At 34.9% G+C, this 21,546-nt stretch overlaps 1 protein-coding gene, 1 long non-coding RNA gene and 1 pseudogene across 9 annotated transcripts; all 3 read right to left on the bottom strand.

Moving 5' to 3' along the window:
• Positions 1-443: 443 nt before the first annotated feature.
• LOC142176309 (deoxyhypusine hydroxylase-like) lies at positions 444-1,504 on the bottom strand (annotated as a pseudogene).
• A 622-nt stretch (positions 1,505-2,126) lies between these two features.
• Positions 2,127-4,681, bottom strand: LOC142175786 (uncharacterized). The gene is made up of 3 exons (XR_012704781.1): positions 4,490-4,681; positions 2,594-2,699; positions 2,127-2,490 (listed from the first exon to the last, which is right to left on the bottom strand). It is a non-coding gene; the product is annotated as an uncharacterized LOC142175786 (long non-coding RNA).
• Positions 4,682-6,437: 1,756 nt separating this feature from the next.
• Positions 6,438-14,721, bottom strand: LOC107775329 (ABSCISIC ACID-INSENSITIVE 5-like protein 3). Of its 8 annotated transcripts, none has more exons than XM_075244145.1 (6): positions 13,811-14,517; positions 13,651-13,716; positions 13,060-13,197; positions 12,510-12,977; positions 12,356-12,427; positions 6,438-6,743 (listed from the first exon to the last, which is right to left on the bottom strand). In XM_075244145.1, the coding sequence occupies exons 4-6, from the start codon at positions 12,813-12,815 to the stop codon at positions 6,672-6,674; spliced, it is 450 nt and encodes a 149-aa protein (XP_075100246.1). In that variant the 5' UTR covers positions 12,816-12,977; positions 13,060-13,197; positions 13,651-13,716; positions 13,811-14,517; the 3' UTR covers positions 6,438-6,671. The 8 variants fall into 8 exon arrangements, with proteins under 8 accessions (XP_075100246.1, XP_075100247.1, XP_075100248.1 ...); XM_075244146.1 differs by having other exon boundaries at positions 13,817-14,517; XM_075244147.1 differs by lacking the exons at positions 13,651-13,716; positions 13,811-14,517 and adding an exon at positions 14,565-14,714.
• Between the last annotated feature and the right edge of the window lie 6,825 nt (positions 14,722-21,546).

Below are 21,546 nucleotides of genomic sequence, written 5' to 3'. Positions count from 1 at the left end.
TTATGAATATATAAATGCACTGAATATTCATACATTCGAGTCACAAATGAACACATTTATCTTCTTGTTAAAAGTTAGCGAGGACAACATTCGTAAAAAAAAAAAAAAAAAAAATATAACCTTAGATGATTGGTAATTTTTTATTGTAAGACATTAATATGATCAATCAAACAACCCATTAATTAGTTCACTCCCACAATATCTAGCCTACGCCGGAGGAGTAAATCGTAGTTACGGTGGATGCTCCCACCAACTGAGTTTTCAATTGAGAGTACAACTTTGTATTGTCACCACAATTCTGCCTGAGAAATAAGAAGTAATACTATTAAGGTGTGAGAAATTCTTAAACTTCTTAAGAAACAAAATTACTTTGATTGAAAAACACAAATATCTTAAATGCAACCTCAAATTAGTCACATGGTACAGTTTCACAACCCGGATATCTACATGAAGAGAAGCTCAAATGAATTGCCTGATTTCTCGAATTCAAGCACGGTAACAACAACTTCTCAACTTTGTGAAATAATAGGTTCATAATCATTGTCACAATCTACAAGAAGTGCAATATATTAGGCATCGGAGTTTGAGTATCATTATTTATCAATTGTAGGCGTCCATAACCATAAGAAATCTCATCAGTTGGATTTTTAACGAAAGTAAGCATTTGAATCAAATAGGAAATATTCCCCAAGTAGGATCACACAAGTCTTGAATTATCCTATAATAACGTATGATGTCGCTGATGTAGCTCTGCATGGAAAAACTACCGTTTTTCTTAATTAAATGTAACAAATTCTACATGACAAAATAAGTAAATCTTGGAAGGTTCGCTAGAAAAATAGTGTCTATCACCCAAATGCTAAAACTCCAAACCATTGCAAGAGAAAACCAAATAAAGTTGAGCATCTGATATAGAACAATGAGCTTCGGGTGTTTCATGTCTAATCATTTCATGCTCATGGACATCTTTAGTCATGGACAGTGCAACTGAAACTATTTTGGTCTGCAATTGACTCAATACATAAGCCAGCTCATGCTTTAATATACCACTCTTTGAACCTAAATATTCAGTAATTATAGAAATAGCTTGTTCTCCTCCATTATTTTGTAGTCCAAAAAGATAAGCATCTGAAATCTTTTTATTCTGTTATTGACCAACTACATAAGCAACCTCATGTTTTAATAGAGCAATCTTTGAACCTACAGATTAAATAATCGCATAAATAGATTCTTCTCCTCCATTAATCTGTAATGCACAAAGAAGAACATAGCATTCATATATACCATATTTTTAACTCAAAAGAACTTTTGTCATGTCCTTGATAGAGGAATAAGAATCAGGAGCAGTTGAATATACAAACATAAAGAGTGACGACACCATTGTTCAAAAGTCATCGTAATTCTCTATATTCGTCAACTCAGTGATTTAAATGAGAACTACTTCACATGTTTGTTGGAACTATTTAGCTGGATTTGAAGTCAAACTTCTTTGTATAAGTGAAATATTATTTTATAACGTAATTACATCAAGCAAGGGATACCTTCGACATCAAATTTTCGGGTAAGGGATCTTCTTGACTCCAAGTCAAAGAATGGAATTGCAAGCCAAGGCATCAATGACTTATAAGTGTTAAATGCATCAAAGTCTTCATCAGAAGAAACAAAGACGATTTCAAAATTAGGATTGCTATGATCTTTAAGTTATTAGTGTATATTGATTAACAGGTCTGTAAACTTTGTACATGATGGATACCAGTTAGCTGAAAAGTATAGGCCGATAACTTTGCTTTCAAGGTTGGAAACTTTCACTCGTATCAAGATAATCACTATCTACTTTCCCTCATTTAATTAGTGGTCAAATGAATGTGAAGTACACAGAAGAAAATTCCAATGCAGCAGCATAAATCATTAATTTGAGTTTAAGGTTTATCCATATATAGGTGCAGAATTAGCAGTAAATTATGTTTATCATACCTGAGGCTGGAGAGAAATTGGCCTTTGACATCAACACCAAATGGGCAAATACAACACATAAATTGTAGTTATTCAAGATCTATGTTTGGGTGTGCAATGAGAACCAACAATTTGCTTCATGTCTAACAATTGGATGCTTATTGACATCTTTAAGAGTCTTGGATAGTGCATTTGTAGCGTTTTTAGTATGTAATTGACCCAATACATAATCAACCTCATGGTTTACTAAAGTAGTCTTTGAACTTACAGATCCAGTAATTGCGATAATTACTTCTTATCTACTATTGTTCTACTGTGCAAAAAGAGCAACATAACATTCATACATGCCTTGTTCTTCACTCAAAAGAACTTTCCTCAGGTCCTGGACAGAGGAATAAGCAGCTGGAGCAGCTGGCTCCATGGATAGAAAGGGTGATGACACCATTGTTGAGGAACCGTCATTAGTTCCTACATTCTTCAACTCTTTGATTTGTTTGAGAGTTAGTTCACTTGTTTTTCGAAACTATTGAGCTGGAACTGAAACCAAACTTCTTTATATTAGGGAAATATTAATTTATAAATCAATTACACGAAGGGCGAGAAAAATAATCGGAATGAAAAGGAACTATAACGCACTTACATTCCGTATGTCATTAAGTCATCCCAGACGTGAGATCACATTAACAACTCGAGCACTAAATGGAGAAGGCATCATTAATGAACTGGTGACTTTGATCATAGTTTTCCTGCCAAAGTAAGAAAAAGTAGTTCATACGATTTAAGCCAAATTCCTGTATCTTGTTTCTAAAAACTTAATAACATACTTCTCGATTGAGGCATGTATACGATCACCATAGAAAATCAAATTCCATGTTAGTGCACAATTGTGAAGCCAACTTTAAGAGACCAAAAGAGAAATAGTTGTACTATACATATTTCATATATAAGCCAAATTTCTGTATATTCATCAGAAAGAACTTAATAACACACTTTCGACGATAGTCTAAGCAAGGCGACCATATCTAATATTTGTCAGATATTTATTTTGAACATAATGAATCTTATTAAGTGCAAAGATTCAATATAGGTAAATTTTATGTCCGACATAATCAGGACATAACTGGTTAAAGTTTTCCCCATCATGTGAATGACAAAGTAAACTTTGGTAATTTGTATTTTTGCACGCTCATTATCGCCTATCAAATGATCAAGTTATATGTCATGCATTTTATTTTTTTTCAACTAAAAAACCACAATCAGTAATAATTTAACCACCATGTCCAAGTTTGAATATCAGTACATATTCTCAGAACTATAGTTTTAGTCAAATAATATTTTTATTAACTTGGTTAAAGTAAAATATTATTTGCACTATACAGGTCAAATATAATGGACTCTATATTACAATACACCAATCTTTGCGATCTAAGTGCCGGTGGATTTACTTTTGTTTCTACCTTAATTGTATGTCCCGAGTTATAATCGTTATAAGCGTAAAAAATCTTTTTCAAGAAACTCAAATTTTTTAAAAACTACTGGGACAATTGTGCTTGAATGATAATAGTTGCTATCAGGGGCGGATTTACCTCGGTGTAAGCGGTGTCATCCGACACCGCTTCGCCGAAAAAGTTTACTGAATATGTGTAAATTATTAATATGTACAAATAAATGTATTAATAAAAAAATGGACACTGGTTTACACATATATCTCGCTAGCTCTTTTGGTCATGCGCTTCACGTTCCTTGGTGAAGTCTTGGGTTCGAATATCAACAGTTTTTCATGACGTGCTTAAAACTGAGTAACTTTTTTGATGCCTTTTCTGCTTAAGAATGTGGCATCGAAGGTGCAACCCTTGACCCCTTAGCTGGTAAGGATAAACTAAACTAGTGGACCACACTAGAGCTTGGGCCGCATTAACAATAATTTTTCGTAGGTTCTATGCTAAGTTGTCTTACTATTTCTTTTTCTTTCTATCTTTATATTGGGCGGCGATGAAATTGGTTCAAACCAATTTGCAAGTCAAATAATGAAAGAGTTTTAAGTGATTATTTAGTGTTATATATAGAAAAGGTAATATTTAATATTATTTCTAGTAAGTATATTCTGAATATATTTCAAAAAAAATAAAACATGTCGAGGAGGGTTGTAGTAACATAGTTGATTAATTTTTTTTAATAAGATTCGAATTTATTATTTTAATGCGTATTGTTACACTGATGTATATTTTATTTGTTCATTTCTTTAAATGTCGATACCGCTTACGAAAAATCATGCGTACGCCCTTGGTTGCTATAGTTCATTCCATATCACTTAAAGAACAATTTATAAAGAATTGAAATTACTGGAGCAACTTCTTAGATAATTGATGCTATGGGGAAAAAAGAAAGTTTATATAAGTCTTAGCAAATACTTTAGAATACGGAAAAAAATGTTGATTTTCCTGTAATTTATACAGAATTGTTAATCTTACTTTCAGAAACAGAAATACTACAGAGAAGCGGAACTTTAAAACTATGTGAAAGTTGAATATGTTACCTTTGAACCATGTATAACCAATTACATGGAATATGATATTTCAGGCTTGAATCGATCCAGAATTTCCCACATTCGAACGACTCTAACTTTGAGATTCAATTGCATCGAGTTGCTTGAAATTTGTCTGATTTAATGAACTTGTGTAGCCATATTTGCAAAGCTGTTGTAGTAATCAGATGAGTAGATAAAATAGAGATTTGAAAAGGATTTGAAATAATAAAGCTTATAAATCAACAATTATGAGAGATGTAGATAAAATAGGGATTTTCGTGGGAAGCCCACGTTTAGGACACGATCAGTCATGAGGTTTAGGACACTGTTTTCTTTGTTTTAATTTTTCTTTTTTCTTTATAAAAATAATTGGCAAATTTGAGTGGGTAGTTTTTATTAGAAAACGGCCAACAAAAAAAGTGGGAGTTGTTTTTTTCTTTTTGTAATTTCCAAATATAATACAATAACTGCCAAAATATTGGAGGAAGTATACAATTCTTCTGAAATTCGTAGGTTGCAAGTTTATTTTCATGATTTGTAGTTTAAATTAATTTTGAATTCCAACTATGTTGGAGATTTGTCTTAAGGTTTGACATGTGTTGAATTGTGGGTATTCCACTTGGCATCCTATTACAGTTTTGCTTTTGTTATTCTATATTTATAGATAGAATAGATAGATATTTTGTTATTTTCACCATTTTAATTTTAATCTATATCACGTAATTAAAAGCTTAAAAAGAGAATAAGATTTTTAAGACTTGTGACAAATATTTATGTGACTATAAAACTTACACTTATATTCTAAAATATGTTTAAAATTTTTGTGGCTATAAAATTTTTTAAGTAATAATAAATGGGTAGTTTAAAGTTAAATTATATTTAAATATAAAAACTTATCATCCTTATCTGGATTGAATAATAAAAAGATGATGCCATATAAATTAAATTAATGGTGTATTTAATTTCTGAAGAGAGTTTCTTTCCAAATGTTCTCAAATTTCCACTATTCGTTATAATAGGAGATTATATCTCTAATAATTTAAGATACTATCAAAAGGAATCCAACAAAATATGGAGGTTGATTTGCTCAATATTTAATTGAATTCAAAATAAGTTATTACAAATACAAGGGCAAAGGACGCATTGTATGATACAGCGTACAAACCGTGTGAATCAAATATTATATTGAAATATATAAAGAATTATGGGGTAGAACTGCAAAATTGATAGAAAGATTGAGATTTTTCGAGAGTGAGCCAAAAAGTTAATACTCCCTTTGTTCCAGTTTACGTGAACCTATTTCCTTTTTGGTCCGTTCCAAAAAGAATAAACCCTTTCTAAATTTAATAATAATTTAGCTTAAACTTACAACTCTACCCTTAATGAGAAGGGTTTATAACCACACAAATACTCTGGGCCACATTTGGACTTGTTTAGGGCCACAAATTCCAAAAATCTTCATTTTTTTCTTAAACTCCGTGCTCAGTCAAACACGTTCATATAAATTGAAACGGAGGGAGTACGATTTATTCTAAAGAAGAGATTTTGTCAAGAGCCATCCAAAAGGGTAGAATTGCAAGATTGACAGGAAAAATATTTACAATTATGAATCCTATCAAAAAAGCATGAAAATATTTAGGGATAATTACCTTGTTGGGATGGCCTCCAAAATAATACGCAACTATATATGTTCTGTATATTAAGATAAATATACATATTATATACACAATTAATGTATATATTTTGTATATGTTGGCTAGCTTCTGGAATTAATTTCGTTCGACAGGCTAAAAAAAAAAGTATGGCAGAATAGGCCAAATTGATCTTTCACACAAATACACACACAAACAATATATATATATATATATATATTCAGTCATATTTTAACAGTGTAACCTAATATCCGGATTTGTTTACCAAGTGAAAAGACACTGATTTCTCTTTCTACTCAAGGTAAGAGTCCATTTTCCTGTCCATTTCATTATCAGTTTTTCTAAATAATAATATCCATAACATATACATATAAACAAACAAACAAAAAACTAAGTTATGGGTGGGAAGCAAAGCACATCACCAGCAGAACAAGCTAAGATCTATCTCCAACTTCTAAGAACTTTCATAGAGGATACACAATCCTATGCCTATCAAAACTACAGTAACTTCTGCAAAATAACTAGAGAAAGCACTCTCATCAAATTGAACTCGTTCGTCTGAGCTGATATCTTGGTTCAGATGACAACTCCGATAACATCTTCTCTAGCTCCTGCAAGGTATAGTTCAGTAACATATTGGTTAAAGAAAACCATGCAAGATGTAATGCGACGCGTAGGAACGGATGTAGTAAAGGTGTCTTTTATAACATGTAAATGTGCCGCGTTTTGCTAAGTTCAGACTGGTATATATACCACTATGCAGGATCAGCCCTAGTGACAAGACATCTAGAAAACTGAGTAGGACATATAAAACAAGATCCCAAGATCTCAGCAAAATTGTTCAGGCCATTTTAAGCAAGACTTCGTCAACAAAAAAACTGATGGCTGTTATAATGTACCACTGTTTCAGATTTTGCATGTCTTGCAACATTCTTGACACAACTTTACAAGGAAAAAAAAGGAGGAAAGTCATAATCCAGATCCTCGAGGTGAAAAAAGGAGTTAGCTATCTACAATCCGAGGATACAAACTTGTCCATTGGTTCTGAATGGCCATACTTGGATTACTAAGCGACACAACTCAACAATGGCATCCACAGGAAACAGGTGCTTATCCAAATATCTTAGTCGGCGCGAAACTAGATAAGGCAAAAGGATCCTCATCATCACGTAAGATCAGAGCATAGAGCAACTAGTTTTGATGCACCAAACAATAGGAAGACTTATTAATACACCAGAAGAAATATGTATATCAACGTCCACTAAATGCTTAATGTTATCAGTACTAAGGAAACAGCAAAAACGGCCAAAGCAGCTAACCTGGCTGCAGATGCGCTGTAACAAATGATACGAAAGAGTATTGATTGAATAATACTATTGGGGTAGAATTTTGACAAACCCCATATGTCTAAGCATTGGTGGACAAAATTACCATCTGCGTTGATGGGATGTAGCAAGTATCCTGTGGAATTAGTAAAGGTGGGCGCAAACTGACCAGGATACCATAGTTTTCAACCAAAAATAAAAATTTCACAAAATTCCCATAAATCAATTATGAAAGACATGGGTTGGAAATTCTTAAAGCATGAAGAAAGGTACTAGTACGACTAGTTACTTTTTTAAAGATTTATAAACACAACTTATGTCTATATAATACTTGGAAAGGGAATATCAAACATGTATAGTATAACGTCAAAAATCCAATTTCTTAGAATGCCAATCCTATGGCACCAACACAACACCACAGCGCCCTTGATTTGGCAGATACCATGATTCAATACCCCTACAGCTTTAGGCTACTTGTAATTAGTCACTAGTACGACTAGGCTGTCAGGCTCTTTTAGCACATGAATTCTTACGTAGATCGGGATCAAGGTGAAGTGGTCAACATGCACCATAACCCCAAGAAGACTACTACTTTTGGACCATAATTAGTAAAGTAAAACACCTTTTGACACACCAAACGTTCTAAAATGCATTGATCAAACACAATTGGGGTGTCACATATTTATAGTGCAAGCAAGGTAGTAACCAAACTATCACGAGACCAAATTTGAGCAGAAATCTTCATAACTGACAAGGACATTATGGCTGCATTGATGCAAGGAACAAACCAACATGGAAATATGGAATAGAAACCAAAAGCTGACACAATTATGAACTGACGACTGTTAGACGATAACGTAAATTTAGAGAAAGAATTATGGGGAACTCTAGATTGAATTTCCATTTGACATCTTCCCCAGCTTTTTCCTGCATCTCCTTCTGTTATTTGCATAGAGTAATTTAAGGAAGCAAATATCATTTTACCAACAAAGCGAGGAAGAAAGAAGGGAAGGGAATTTCCAAAGTGTAACTCAATTCTCCCACATTAGGAGAGCAATAAGGAAATCATTAAAGCCCAACTCATTTAGTCACTGTGTACTACAACCCTATACGACCATCAGTCCACCAGCGTCCTTGCAAGAATGCCACATCAATCATCAGAGAGAGCATTCACTTCTCACCATCGCGCCAATTGTTCAAAAAGGCAAGAGTTTCAACAGAATGATAAAGCATAAAATCCTTTTTCAGGGTAAAAAGCAAAATATTCTAAACCAACCCCCCACCCCCACTCCACTAAATTTATTAAAGACACTGGTGATGCCAAACAATCCTTTTAACCACATACCTAAGTGCACATCAATTGGATAATTGGGTACTTCATTTATAATAGAGAGCTTCAAAGCATTACCTATAAAATAATATTCTCAAAGCATTTAAAAGATGATCTTATGCCTGCTCTAATGCAACTGCTAATCACATATGTACTAAGCTAGCTTGTGGTTTTGTTTTTTAGCTAGCTTGTGCTTCACGTTAAATTTCGAAGGTGGTTCCTTATCAATGGTGATGCATTTTATCCTCCATCTTCAGAGCATAGTCAAAAAGCAAAATGGTCAACAAACTAACCAGAAGTTTGAGGAATATGTACCTCTGCACCTTCCAAGTTAAGCTAGAGAGATGGACACCTTCACACTATCACTACGATCGACTTTGGAGGGGAAAGGGGACTTAAAACCAAGTTTGAACCTACCTTTCCAACCCAAACGACATGTAGGCATAACAACTCCCTTGGTTCCATTTTATGACATCTTTTTTTAGTATGCCTAAATTGACCTTTCTATACTTGTAAACTAACTGATCTTCGCATTCGCATTTTTCCTTTAACGGCCAGAGGTTGAACTAGGATTTCAGCTCTATCATTCGACCTTTAAGGTTCTTAGCATTGAACCTATTGTAGTTTTAAAATTATGGGTTCAGACCTACTATTTGTCGCAAGATTTTCAATCTAAACTCATGTTCCACGTCGAAAGTACTGTTTCAAATGAAGCCGGTGCTGCAACTAACTCTACCTCTGTTAATGGCGTGCTCTTATAAATATTGACATGGTATAGTTGCCATAGCATGGCATATTGATGAACAATACAAACTAAGGATATTTTGCTTTTATACGTATATTTAGTCTTATTTTAAAAAAAAAAAAAACATGATGAGACGCGAGGCTGTGTTAACGAGAGATTGGATGTTTGGGGACATGCCCTTGAGTCTAAAGGTTTCAAGTTGAGTAGGACTAAGACAGAATACCTGGAGTATAAGTTCAACAACGTAACGGGGGGAAGAGGATGTGGATGTTAGGCTTGACTCACAAATGATACCCAAGAAAGGAAGTTTCAGGTACCTTGGGTCAATTATCCAGGGAAATGAGGAGATAGACGAGGATGTCACACACCGAGTAGGGATTGGGTGGATGAAATGGAGGTTAACAACTGGAGTCCTGTGTGACAAAAAGTTGCCACCAAAAATTAAAGGTAAGTTCTATAAAGCGGTAGTTAGACCGGCCATGTTGTATGAGTCGAGTGTTGGACAGTCAAAAAGTCGCATATCCAGAGATTGGAAGTAGTAGAAATGAGGTTTGAGATGGATGTGCTGGCACACTAGGCTGGATAGGATTAGGAATGAGGTTATTCGGAAGAAGGTGGGTGTGGCTCCCTTGGACGACAAGATAAGGGAAGCAAGGCTCAGATGGTTTGGGCACGTGTGGAGCAGAATCCTTGATGCCCCAGTTAGGAGGTGTGGGCGGTCGGCTTTGGCAGACGTAAGAAGAGGTAGAGGGTGACCTAAGAAATATTGAGGCGAGGTGATCAGGCAAGATATGGCGAGACTTCAGATCTCCGAGGACATGGCTCCTGATAGGAAGGCGTGGAGGTCGAACATTAGGGTTGAAAGGTAGGGGTAGTCGAGCGTTCTTCTTCTTTATGCCGGGGGTGGGGTAGTCTGATAGTGTTTTGTCTTAGTCTGCTAGTGGCGCATGTTGTGCTCACATTATTTTCCCGTTTTCATAGTATTGTGTTACTAGTAACGGTTTTTGTTATTGCCTTCTCCACCTATTTTTTGTCTCTTACAATGTTGATATTATTATCTCTTTGGTTGCTGTTGCTGGTAAGCATCTATCATCTCTGTTTGCCTTTTGCGCGGAGGGTCTCCCGGGAATAGCCTCTCTAATCCTTCGGGGTAGGGGTAAGGTTTGCATACACTCTACCCTCTCTAGACCCCACTTGATAGGATTTTACTAGGTTATTGTTGTTGTTTTAAAAAAACAAATGACAAAACATACCAACGACATGAGGATTAATGAACCTAAAATATTAATTTCTCAAAGCTATCCAAACAAAAACACCAAGGGAGCAACCTACAAACAAGCATGAATAGATTTTATTGTTTACTGCTTTTGGTTTATATGGCCTTCTATTTTTTGCTCTATTTTTATATCAGCTCTTAAGAGTTCTTTCCACTCACAGTGACATACAAACATCATGCTTCCATTAACGAAGGTACATAGTGGATATTGGTGCTAGGCTTTCCATTACACACACCTCATCGGCAATTCCTCTATGCAGTATCTTTAGTAGATACTTTGACCATTTACGCCAGCCTTAACTGGGAAAGCAAAAATAGTCCTTTTTGGAAAAAACCGTTGTGGTAAGTTGAAGAGATATTTTGGTAATGTCGTAAAGATAAGGTGGAATAATTGAGGTGAACACAAACTAGCCCGGAAACCACCGTCATATAAAAGGACCAAGTTGAAAATAAGGGACTATTATAGCAATTTACATCTCCAAGCAAAATAAAACACCAACACCAACAACAACAATCCAGTGTATTCCCACAAGTGGATTTGGGAAGGGTAAGATGTATGCAGCCTTACCCCTACCGTGGACGGGCAGAGAGGCTGTTTCTAACATTTCCAAGCAAAATACACAACAAATAAACCATTTTGTGCACCATGTGCCAAATATATATCAATCAGCTTACTTTTAGGAATGACAGGTTGAAACTGGAATATTTGCAGCTACACATATCGCTGCTCATTACACAGTTTCCTTTTTTCTTTTTAAAAAAACGGTTGATTACAAAGCTCTCATCATTTATTCATTTTACCTTGTAAAATCCATGTCAAGCAGAAACTCAGCAAATGAAAATGTGACTTTTCTACCCAAAGAAAACCCATTTTCTGCCTAGACAGTAGATGATGAAAATCCTCCCCCCCCCCCCCCAAAAAAAAAAATGAACTAGGGGTCCATGCTAAATCACAAGGTTTATTCAAAGAAAGCTAGCCAATCACAGAGATACATAAACTCTAGAATGATTACTGATACACAGCTAGTTTGAGGGAAAACCTATTAGATTATTGATAAAACATTAACAAGAGAGAAGTAGCTTAAAGTATGTACTTCAGACATAAACTGCTACCCATTACCAGTCTACTTTACTTCTTTTTTTGAGTTACTAAAAAAAATACAGGATATGCTTGATATGATTTAGGCTCAGCACCTTTTCCACATTTTGAGTATTCCTCTGGTAACTCCACATTCTTTACAAGCCTATTTATTGATGACCTCTCTAATTCCAGTACAAAGCCAGTAGTCCTTCAGATATTAATTATCTCACTTCTAAGACGATTCATCTTTCTACAGTCAATAACTGTTCCCTTTAATATAAACTATTGATCATCAGAGATCTCCAATCTGTTATTGAAGACAAATGGCACAGGGAATATAAGGAGTAATAAATCAGCTTGCTAAGCTCATGAATGAAGTCAGAAGCCAATAACACAACAAATAATCCTTCTTTAAAAGATATAACTAATGGTTGAAGCCTCATAAAAATGATGAGAGGATCCCTACCTTCTCTTTCTTAAGCTTCATGTTCTCCTCTTCCAGAAGTGAGACCTTGCTCACGAGCTCATTCTGGTAAGCCTACACCATGCAAATAATAGATTAAAATGTGAAGTGCAAATGCAAACTGAGGTTGCGAGCAAAACATTAGTGGACAGCACACCTGTTTTCTGGCTCGAGAGCGTGCAGCTGACTCTCTATTCTTGATCTTTCTCCTTAGTCTCCTATCAAGGGTCTTATCGATGTCCGTAGCATCCCTCTTCCGACCAGAGAACGGTGTATCTGATAGCGCATCAATCGAAGGAGATGGTGACAAGCCTATTGGAGGCACAAAATTTTGCACTGCCGTAGGATTATCCAATGACATCGTATGTCCTAAAGAAGCATCAGCACTGAAAAGCCCAGCTTTCACCAAGTAGTCCTCCAAAGTTGTCTCACCAAGAGTTGGCTTTCTCTCTTGACCGTTCATGCCGTCGAGATTTCTCACCGTTTGGCCTTGTTGTATGTCTCTTCACAATTTATCAACTGTATTACTACTAATCGCCTTTGCCAGAGTTAAGCTAGCCTGATGCTGAAAAGAAGTCGGTAGGGGAGGTATTATCAATATCCACACCAGCAAACTGATTTAGATCTGCATTCCACACACTCATTAGTAACTCATCAAGATTCATGCTGCCCGGAGGCTTATCAAAATCAACAAACTGGTTCTCAACCTCGTCAAGTGTGAGGTTAAACCATAATTTTTGCCTGCCCAATAGTGTAAATAAGATGGTTGCACACTCCCATGAGATTCATGGTCTGAATCCCCATTCATCAAAACCTCCAACCTTAACCCCTAATGGAAACCTACTCTGTTGAAAAATAACACTTTTGGTCAAATATAAAAGAAAATACATTCTTGATCATCCCCATTAAGACCAAAACAACCAATCAATCAATTAACCACACATCAATTTTTAACCCCTTATTGTATAATCGAGAAATCCCCAAGAACCAGCTGGCACCGGCTCGAGACTTGGTAGATAATGGCCTGCCCCATACCCTTCTCTACTTATATATCAAGCTTTTGACCGCAACATGGTTCCAACTCGTGATTTTCACCTAACCTACACATTACTTATGCTCGTACTACTGAACCAAAGCCTGGGGCATCAATCCCTTACCTATCTAGAAAAAAAATAAAAAATTGACTCAATCCCAAACTAGTTGAATTCAACTTAATAAATCCTCCATAATCCATATCTATTCTGCTCTTCTTCAGCCCCATTTCCCCGTCAAGACCAAGAAGGATAGATAGATTTTACCCGTATATGCAATCTTCACTATCAAAAAGCTTCAACTTTGCTGGAAGATCAGCCTCTCTAAACCCCCTTTAAAGTAAGTTGAAACCAGTTATAACAAACAAACAAACAACAAACCCAGTATAATCCTACAAGTGGACGGTAGTATGCACGCAGACCTTACCCTTACCTTGTACCTTGTAAAGGAAGAGAGGTGGTTTCCGATAGACCCTCGGCTCAATTTAAGTTGAAACCAGTTATATGAATATTAAATCCTATATATCCATTTAGGCCCAATTCCAAAAAGGAAAGATTTTTACCATATTTGCAACCTTCACTACCAAAAAGCTTTCACTTTTCTGGAAAAATCTTCCATAACCCCACCCTCACCCCCATCCCACCCCCCAAAAAACACAAAAAAAAAAAAACACACACACACACACATACACTGAATAACCACTGAACACTCCCTTTTGCTTATCCCACAACAATAACCAAGCCTCAGTCTCAAACAAGTTCGAGGTCGGCTATATGAATCTTCACTCACCAAATTTCCCTTTTACTTATCAAAATAAAAATAGAATAACCACTGAACCCAAATTAATTACAAGACACAAAAGCAACTAAAATTGCAATTACTACGTCTTAATCTCAAACTAGTTTAATTAGCTTTACAAATCCAGAATACTAGTTTGGTTCACAATTTAACATAATAGAAAGAAATATGCAGACCCATTAAGGAACAATACAAACTATACACAAATTTAAAGAGGATCAAGAGTAAAACGAAACAAATAAAAACCCAGAAAGCTCAAAGAAATTTTTATTTTACTAGATGACAGAATAACAGACACCCATAATTGTTTTTTTCACAAAAAAAAAAGGGGAAAGAAAAGAAATTATTGGAAAAAAGGAAGAAAGAGAAAGATGGGTATTACCTGGCAGAAGAAGAGGATGAATTAATGAAAAACACAGGGAACTGGTTGTCGTTCGTATGGGGAATCCACGTATCAAGTGTATTTTTGTTCAAATCTTGAAACTGCTTTTCTCCTATTATTCATCTATAATTTCGAGAGAAATGTCCATATGTGTATGATTTTAGTTGATGGGGCCGGCCCATTTGTTTAATGAAGCGAGAATTTTACGGTTTTAGCAAAATATTCTTATTTTTTATTTGAACACCGTAATTTTTTAATATTTAAAACTTAAAAACTTATTTAGCGGTGAAAAATAGAAGATTAATAATCCATTATTGTTAAAACTATTTGAATGTTGATAATTTATGCTTAATTTTTACTCCAAATATAAATTTAGTGATTTATTGTAAAAAGCTCAAAAATTCATTGTTGGATCTTAAAAAGTATTGTAGAAAATAACGTGAGTCGTTTGATTTGGTATTATCTGGCTAAATTAGTGATTGGGAATTATTTGTGTTAGTATTCGAAAGTTTTATTTCAAATTTGAGATCAATTGAAGCAGATTGACGTGGTTTGATCGAGATTGAAGCTCCAAATTTAAAAAATATTTTGTTAAAATCATGTAAAAGTTATATCAATCGGGTAGACTTCGATAAACAATTTAACAAATAAGTAGAGTAAATATATGATAAACTCTACCAATTTGGTAGAGAAATTCTTGAAGAGCAAAAGCATGCCAACCTGGTAGACTTTGATGACAACTTAACAGATAAATAAAGTAGCATAAACTCTACCAATACGACAGAAAAATATTGGAGAGCAATAACTATATGTGGGTCCGAGTGCTAGTTTTTAAATAATGTAATTTTTTGGGACATTCATCTTAGACCAACCCCGTAAATCTCTCACGAGAAAGAAGATAATCTTTTCGGTTATGGTGCAGAAATACTAGTGATCAAAAATTCAAAAATTTACTAAATAATGTTCAAAATTCGAAAAAAAAACTAAAAAAAATTTCTCATTTAAATATTAGTTTTTTCTGCGGCAAAACATGCACATAACTCATATATCACATGTTACACTCTTATCACGGGACGTAAGTTCTAGATCAGTTTCAAACACCAAGCGCTGAAGATTAATTATATGCATAAGAAAATATTTAAGTAGAATTGTTGAGTTGAAAATAAGTTTGTTTATATATATAATGGGTACCCTGAAAGTTATTCACCTGAAAGGAGTAGATTATCACATGATTTTACTTCGGAATTGACCAAAATACAAGTTAATTTATGTCTCTACTCCTTTAATTTTATACTAATTATATAAAATGATTTCATTAGTTCTTTTCTCTTTCTTGAGCTGAGAGTCATCGGAAACAGCTTCTCTACCTTCCTAGGGTAAGGGTACGATATGCGTAATACACTATCCTCCCCAAACTCCACTTGTGCAATTCAACCGATTGTTATTGTTGTACTATAAATAAAATTATATTTAATAAATACAATTTTTTATTTAATAGTCTGACTAAAGTTTGTAAATAAAATCATACTTAAATGGTACAAAATATTCGTATGGAAATTACAACATATAGAATTTACAAGCAAATTATAACTGTTTAATTTACCGCACGATTTGCCCTCCTCCTTAAGAGCTCAATAATGCAACTACAAGTCATATAGTAAGGATAAGAATTTAAGTCACTCAAAATCCATTTAGTTGGCAATTGTAATTTCCCCGACTCATTAAAAAAAATTAGTGATGAGATAACAAACAATGGGATCACCATCAAGAGTTCTGATAAGATTGCTAAAATAGTTACACCCTTAACTAGAGATTTCAGGTTCAAGTATTGATCATGAAAATAATTCTAACAAATCACTTGTTGTCACTTCACCCGTTGTCGGAAATGTAAGGATTGATATATAAAATAATTTTATTTAATTAATAATCATATAAAGCAAACGATATTTTAGCCATTTGCATCAAGCTAAAACTTCCTCCCTGCGTGCGCACCCCTGAAGCACGCACTATAATAAGGGTTCATTTAAAAACGTATTGTCTCTGTTTGATGAGGTATGATGAAGGACCATGCATGGCGGGAATCTTTTTTATTTTATCAAACACTAAAATAAGCAACAACAAAAAATGGGGAGAAATTTAAAAATAGCCAGATTTACAACTGGTCGTTCAAAAATAGCTCAATTTTAAAAGTAATCGAAATTTAGCTACTTTTCATGTAAAGATAAATCTGAGCGAAAACACTGTTCAAAATCCGAAAAATACGCCAATATATTATGTTGGAGTTCCAGCATAAGTATACTTGAACTCCAGCATATTATATTGGAGTTCCAGGATAAGTATGCTGGAACTCCAGCATAATATGATAGAGTTCCAACATAAGTACACTAGAACTCCAGCATAATATACTGGAGTTCCAGCAAATATAATTGTCCAGTATAATATACTGGAGTTTGGAGCGCCGGTGCTCCAGTCTACAGTATATTATACTGGAGCCAGCAAAGTATACCGGTCCAGCATAATATGCTGGAGTTCATACACAGGTGCACCGAACTCCAGTATATTATGCTGGATCGGTCTTTGTTGCAGCAAAATAGTGGTTATTTTTCATTAACTTTGGGAAACGCTGACTATTTTTGAATGACTAGTCTGAAAACTGGCTATATCATGCTATTTTTACCAAAAAATGTTCATAAACTGCTTTGTCCATTTTTAAGCTTACCCTCATATTATTTCAATGAATAATTATTATGCCTGAAAATCTTGAGCTATAATAAAGAATGATTAAATGAATCCAGAACCAAGCATAAAAAGTTCCATGTATAATGCACAAACAACCAACTAATTCAACATGTATGTATAGGGTAAAATATGTTCATATTAAATGCTCACATAATACAGCGATATGTGGGGCCGAAGGCAGATGGAAAGCAAGGCAAATGAAAATTAGGTCTTAAGACAGCAATCCTGTTTGTTTCCGAAGGGAATGATTTCATAAAGATAAAATAAATGCATGCTACCTAATAGCATTTAATGTAGAATATTCTATAACATTAAGTACGTCGTCCGTTACAAAGAATATAACATTCATTGCTTATCGGTACATATTCTTCAATGGCCCCCATAATTGTCATTTAAGAGGGGTTTGATCCTAGAAACAACTAAAAATAGTGAGCTCAACAGCTATTGTCAGAGAAGAATTTTCTGACAAGCTTATGCTATATATTGTTCAAAGCTCAATAATATTTTATCTTCTTGCTTATTAATATCGTTATTACGGCCTTCGGAAGCTCTGCTCCCGGAACCAGGATTTCTGTTGTTTTATCTCAATTTCAATGCTAAGTCTTACATTCTTCTTTAATTTATTTTCATTTTGGGATCAAATCGATTCACTTGTCTATAGATCACGTACAAATTCAACTGTACCGTTTTACAGGTAAACAATGTATCATGAAGAAATTCAAAGGAAAGTTATGATAACTATTGCCTAAATTAATTCTACTAACTTAAGTAAATTGATTAATTATGCTTGTAATAGCAAGTTTTTGCCATCAATAGTTTATGGCAATCCTTTCAATTACTGAAACAGATAATTTGGAGAAAATTAACAAGAAAAAGAAACTGGAGATTGCACTATAAAACCAATCATTAACATGTTTCCAGAAATATTGGAGTCCTTTTACGTAGAAAAGGTTAATATAGACTTCAGTTTTTCCCTGCTAATACCTATACCACGAATCCACTAATCCACGATCAACACAAAATGAAGTTACTCAATTTCTATAACAAAGAAATTGAAGAACGAATTACTAGTACCCAATAGTATGGTTTAGTGGTCAATAAAGTTGGTTGAGATCAGAGGCAGATCCACAACTTAAAGGTTACGGATGCACTTTTACATTCAACCAAAATCTACTTTTTATGTCGGGTGCCGCGACTAATATATCACTATCATTAAAGACATATACATGTATACACGAAAATTTTGCCGAACTATCTGGGTGCCCGTGAACCCTCTAATTACTACATATGCCTGCCTCTGGTTGAGACCGTAGGTTTTAGGTTTCCCAGCAAAGACAAAAAAATTAGCTGTGTTGCGCAATATCGTGAGTTAACTAGCACACAATCACACACAAAGCAAATAGAGAAGAAAAATCAACACAAGGATTTAACGAGGTTCGGCTAAGCCTAATCCTCTGGGCAAAAGCAGAGAAAGTTTTCCACTATGAATGAGAAAAAAAAACATCATACAATCTATAGAATCTCCAACTACAACCCCTATATATAGATCCAAAAAGGTCCCAACCATATATGAGAAAGGTTTCTCAATTTGACAAGGACTATAGGTTTTCCTTTCCAAAATCTATTAGGACAATGAGTTTTCCTAAACCTATAGGGACTATGGGTTTCCTAAAAATACAAGAAAATAATTCAAGCCACAAATAACAAATCTTCCCATTGGCTTGAATTCTCTTCATCAACAGGAACAACGTCTCTCTACCTTACCCTCAGCCCTCGCAAGGGCTCTATTCATTGGCGCACACATCAACCAAGTCTAGGCAACGCCTAAACTTGTTAAGAAACTCAATCTCTTCAGCCATAGCACTAATCCGTCGATTTGGTTATGTACCCGGAATAGCTTCTAGATAGCTATAACACTCAAACGCATCAGCGGTCTCTGCAACTACCAAAGCAAATCCCACAGGATTCGTATATCCAAGAAGATTCCTATCAACTACGTTTGCAAACCTTTGCGGTCGGTTGATCACTCTCTTCCGGTTGCAATGATATACGGTTGTTGCGTAGGTGCATCAACATTATCGTCTTGATCAATATTTTGCTCCTCCTCTAATTCCTCTACTTTAGAACTACTGGGCTAAGCTAGTGGAGATTCAATTTCTAGCTCTATGCAGTCACTGACACCACGATCGGTTTCTACTATTGCCTTTTCCCTCTGATTGTCCAGTGAGGCAGATTCATTGAATGTTACATCCCTACTGATAATTAGCCCTGGGGTCTTTTGATTTGTGCACTATAACCTATAACCTTTCACTCCAGTTGCATACCCTAGAAATATGCACTTCTTTGCCGTCGGCTCAAGTTTTCCATCCCTCATATGAGCATAAGCAGGACAACCAAATATCCTTAAATTTGAATAATCAGCAGGCAAACCGGACCATACCTCAAAAGGAGTTTTGAACTCAATAGTTGTGGATGGAGATCTATTGACCAAATAACAAGTTGTATTGATTACTTCAGCCCAAAAATCTTTGCTAACACATGAGTGTGAAAGCATGTTTCGTGCCCTATCACAAAGAGTTCTATTCATACGTTCTGTAATACCATTTTGTTGTGGTGTTCCGACACAAGTGAGGTATCTCACTATGCCCCCCCTGCTATAGAAATTATTGAACTCAGAATTGCAAAATTCCAATCCATTGTCAGTTCGAAGACGCTTAACTTTTCTTTCCGCCTGCCTCTCAACCATCGTCTTCCATTTAACAAATGTCGAAAATGCCTCATTTTTTGTTTTCAAAAAATACACTCACACTATCCTTGAGTAATCATCAATCAAAGTCATAAAATACCCAGCACCACTCTTGGAGGGAACTCTGTTTGGACCACACAAGCCAGAGTGTATATAATCTAACTTGTTTATGGTCTTGTGCTCGGCTTTCTTGATGAACTTTACCCTTGTCTGTTTACCAAACACACAATGCTCACAAAAATTCAAAACTTGATTTTTGTACCCATTCAGCAAATTCTGCTTAATCAACAAAGACAATACATTATCACTCATATGGCCAAGTCGCAAGTGTCACAACTATCGAACATTGCTGCTTTCCTTTCGTTCTTCAGGTGGGCTCCTGATTACCAACACTTGAATTGCTGCTTTGTTCTCCAGGTGGGCTCCTGATTACCGACGCTTGAATTGCTTTGTTCTCCAGGTGGGCGCCTGATTGCTGAACTTGAATCGTCTTCTCTTGTTACTTGACACTGTTTTCCCGTGCACCTTGAACCATTTTCCCTCGAAACTTGAATTGTCTTCATTCGAAACTGTTTTCCCTTGAAACTCGAGTTGTCTTCCTTTGAAACTACTTTCCCTTGAAACTTGAGGTGTCTTCCCTTGTTCTCTAGGTGGGTGCCTGATTACAACAAAACAGTCAAAACAAAAGAAATTTTTGCTGCCCCAGTTTGCACTAGGAAGATTTGTGAGTTGTTAGCAAAATTATAAACCACTTGTACTATTGATGCAATGATGAGAGTAAACTAAAGAATAGACTAGGAAAACTATAAACTAAGCTTGACTAAAGTAAAGACTGACCCTATTCTCCAGGCGGTGTAGCAACCCCTTTGGGAGGGTACTACTTAGGAAACAAATCTAATTTCCTACTTACAAATATTAAAAGAGATATTAATAAAAAGTATTCTGAATAACTTTAGTAGCGGAAGTAGGCTCATGCGAAGAGGTTCAAAGTGCAATATTTTTTTTTTTTTTTGAAAATACACCATAATTTTATTTTAAATGAAATACAATGTCAAAATATTAACATATGGTGATATAACCCGTCTTGATTAATCAACAGATTAGAGCAACTTCCTAACAGATTTATACAATCATTCAAAATCATTACAAGTTTGTATTGTACATAAATTTCAAACTATCGGGTAAAAAAAAAGAAACTAGTTTTCTCCTTTTTCTACATATTTACAAAACAAAGTGTAAATTCAGCATATTACAAGACTTGAGTTATTAAAACACTCTAATACAATAAAATAGGTTACAAATTCAAGCTACAAGATTTTGGTCTTTAAAATCCAACAAGCCTCCAAATAACATAAGTGTGACATATATATATATATATATATATATATATATATATATATATATATATCCTGTATATCATGTACATGTCCAAAAACTATGCAAACCAAGGTGCATATGCAAGTGTGATCTCCATAAATTCTCCCAAAAAGTTTACTT

Source organism: Nicotiana tabacum, chromosome 22 (genome assembly GCF_000715075.1).
Source record: "Nicotiana tabacum cultivar K326 chromosome 22, ASM71507v2, whole genome shotgun sequence".
NCBI classification, from domain to species: Eukaryota; Viridiplantae; Streptophyta; class Magnoliopsida; order Solanales; family Solanaceae; genus Nicotiana; species Nicotiana tabacum.
This window is presented reverse-complemented; position numbering and strand designations above follow the sequence as displayed.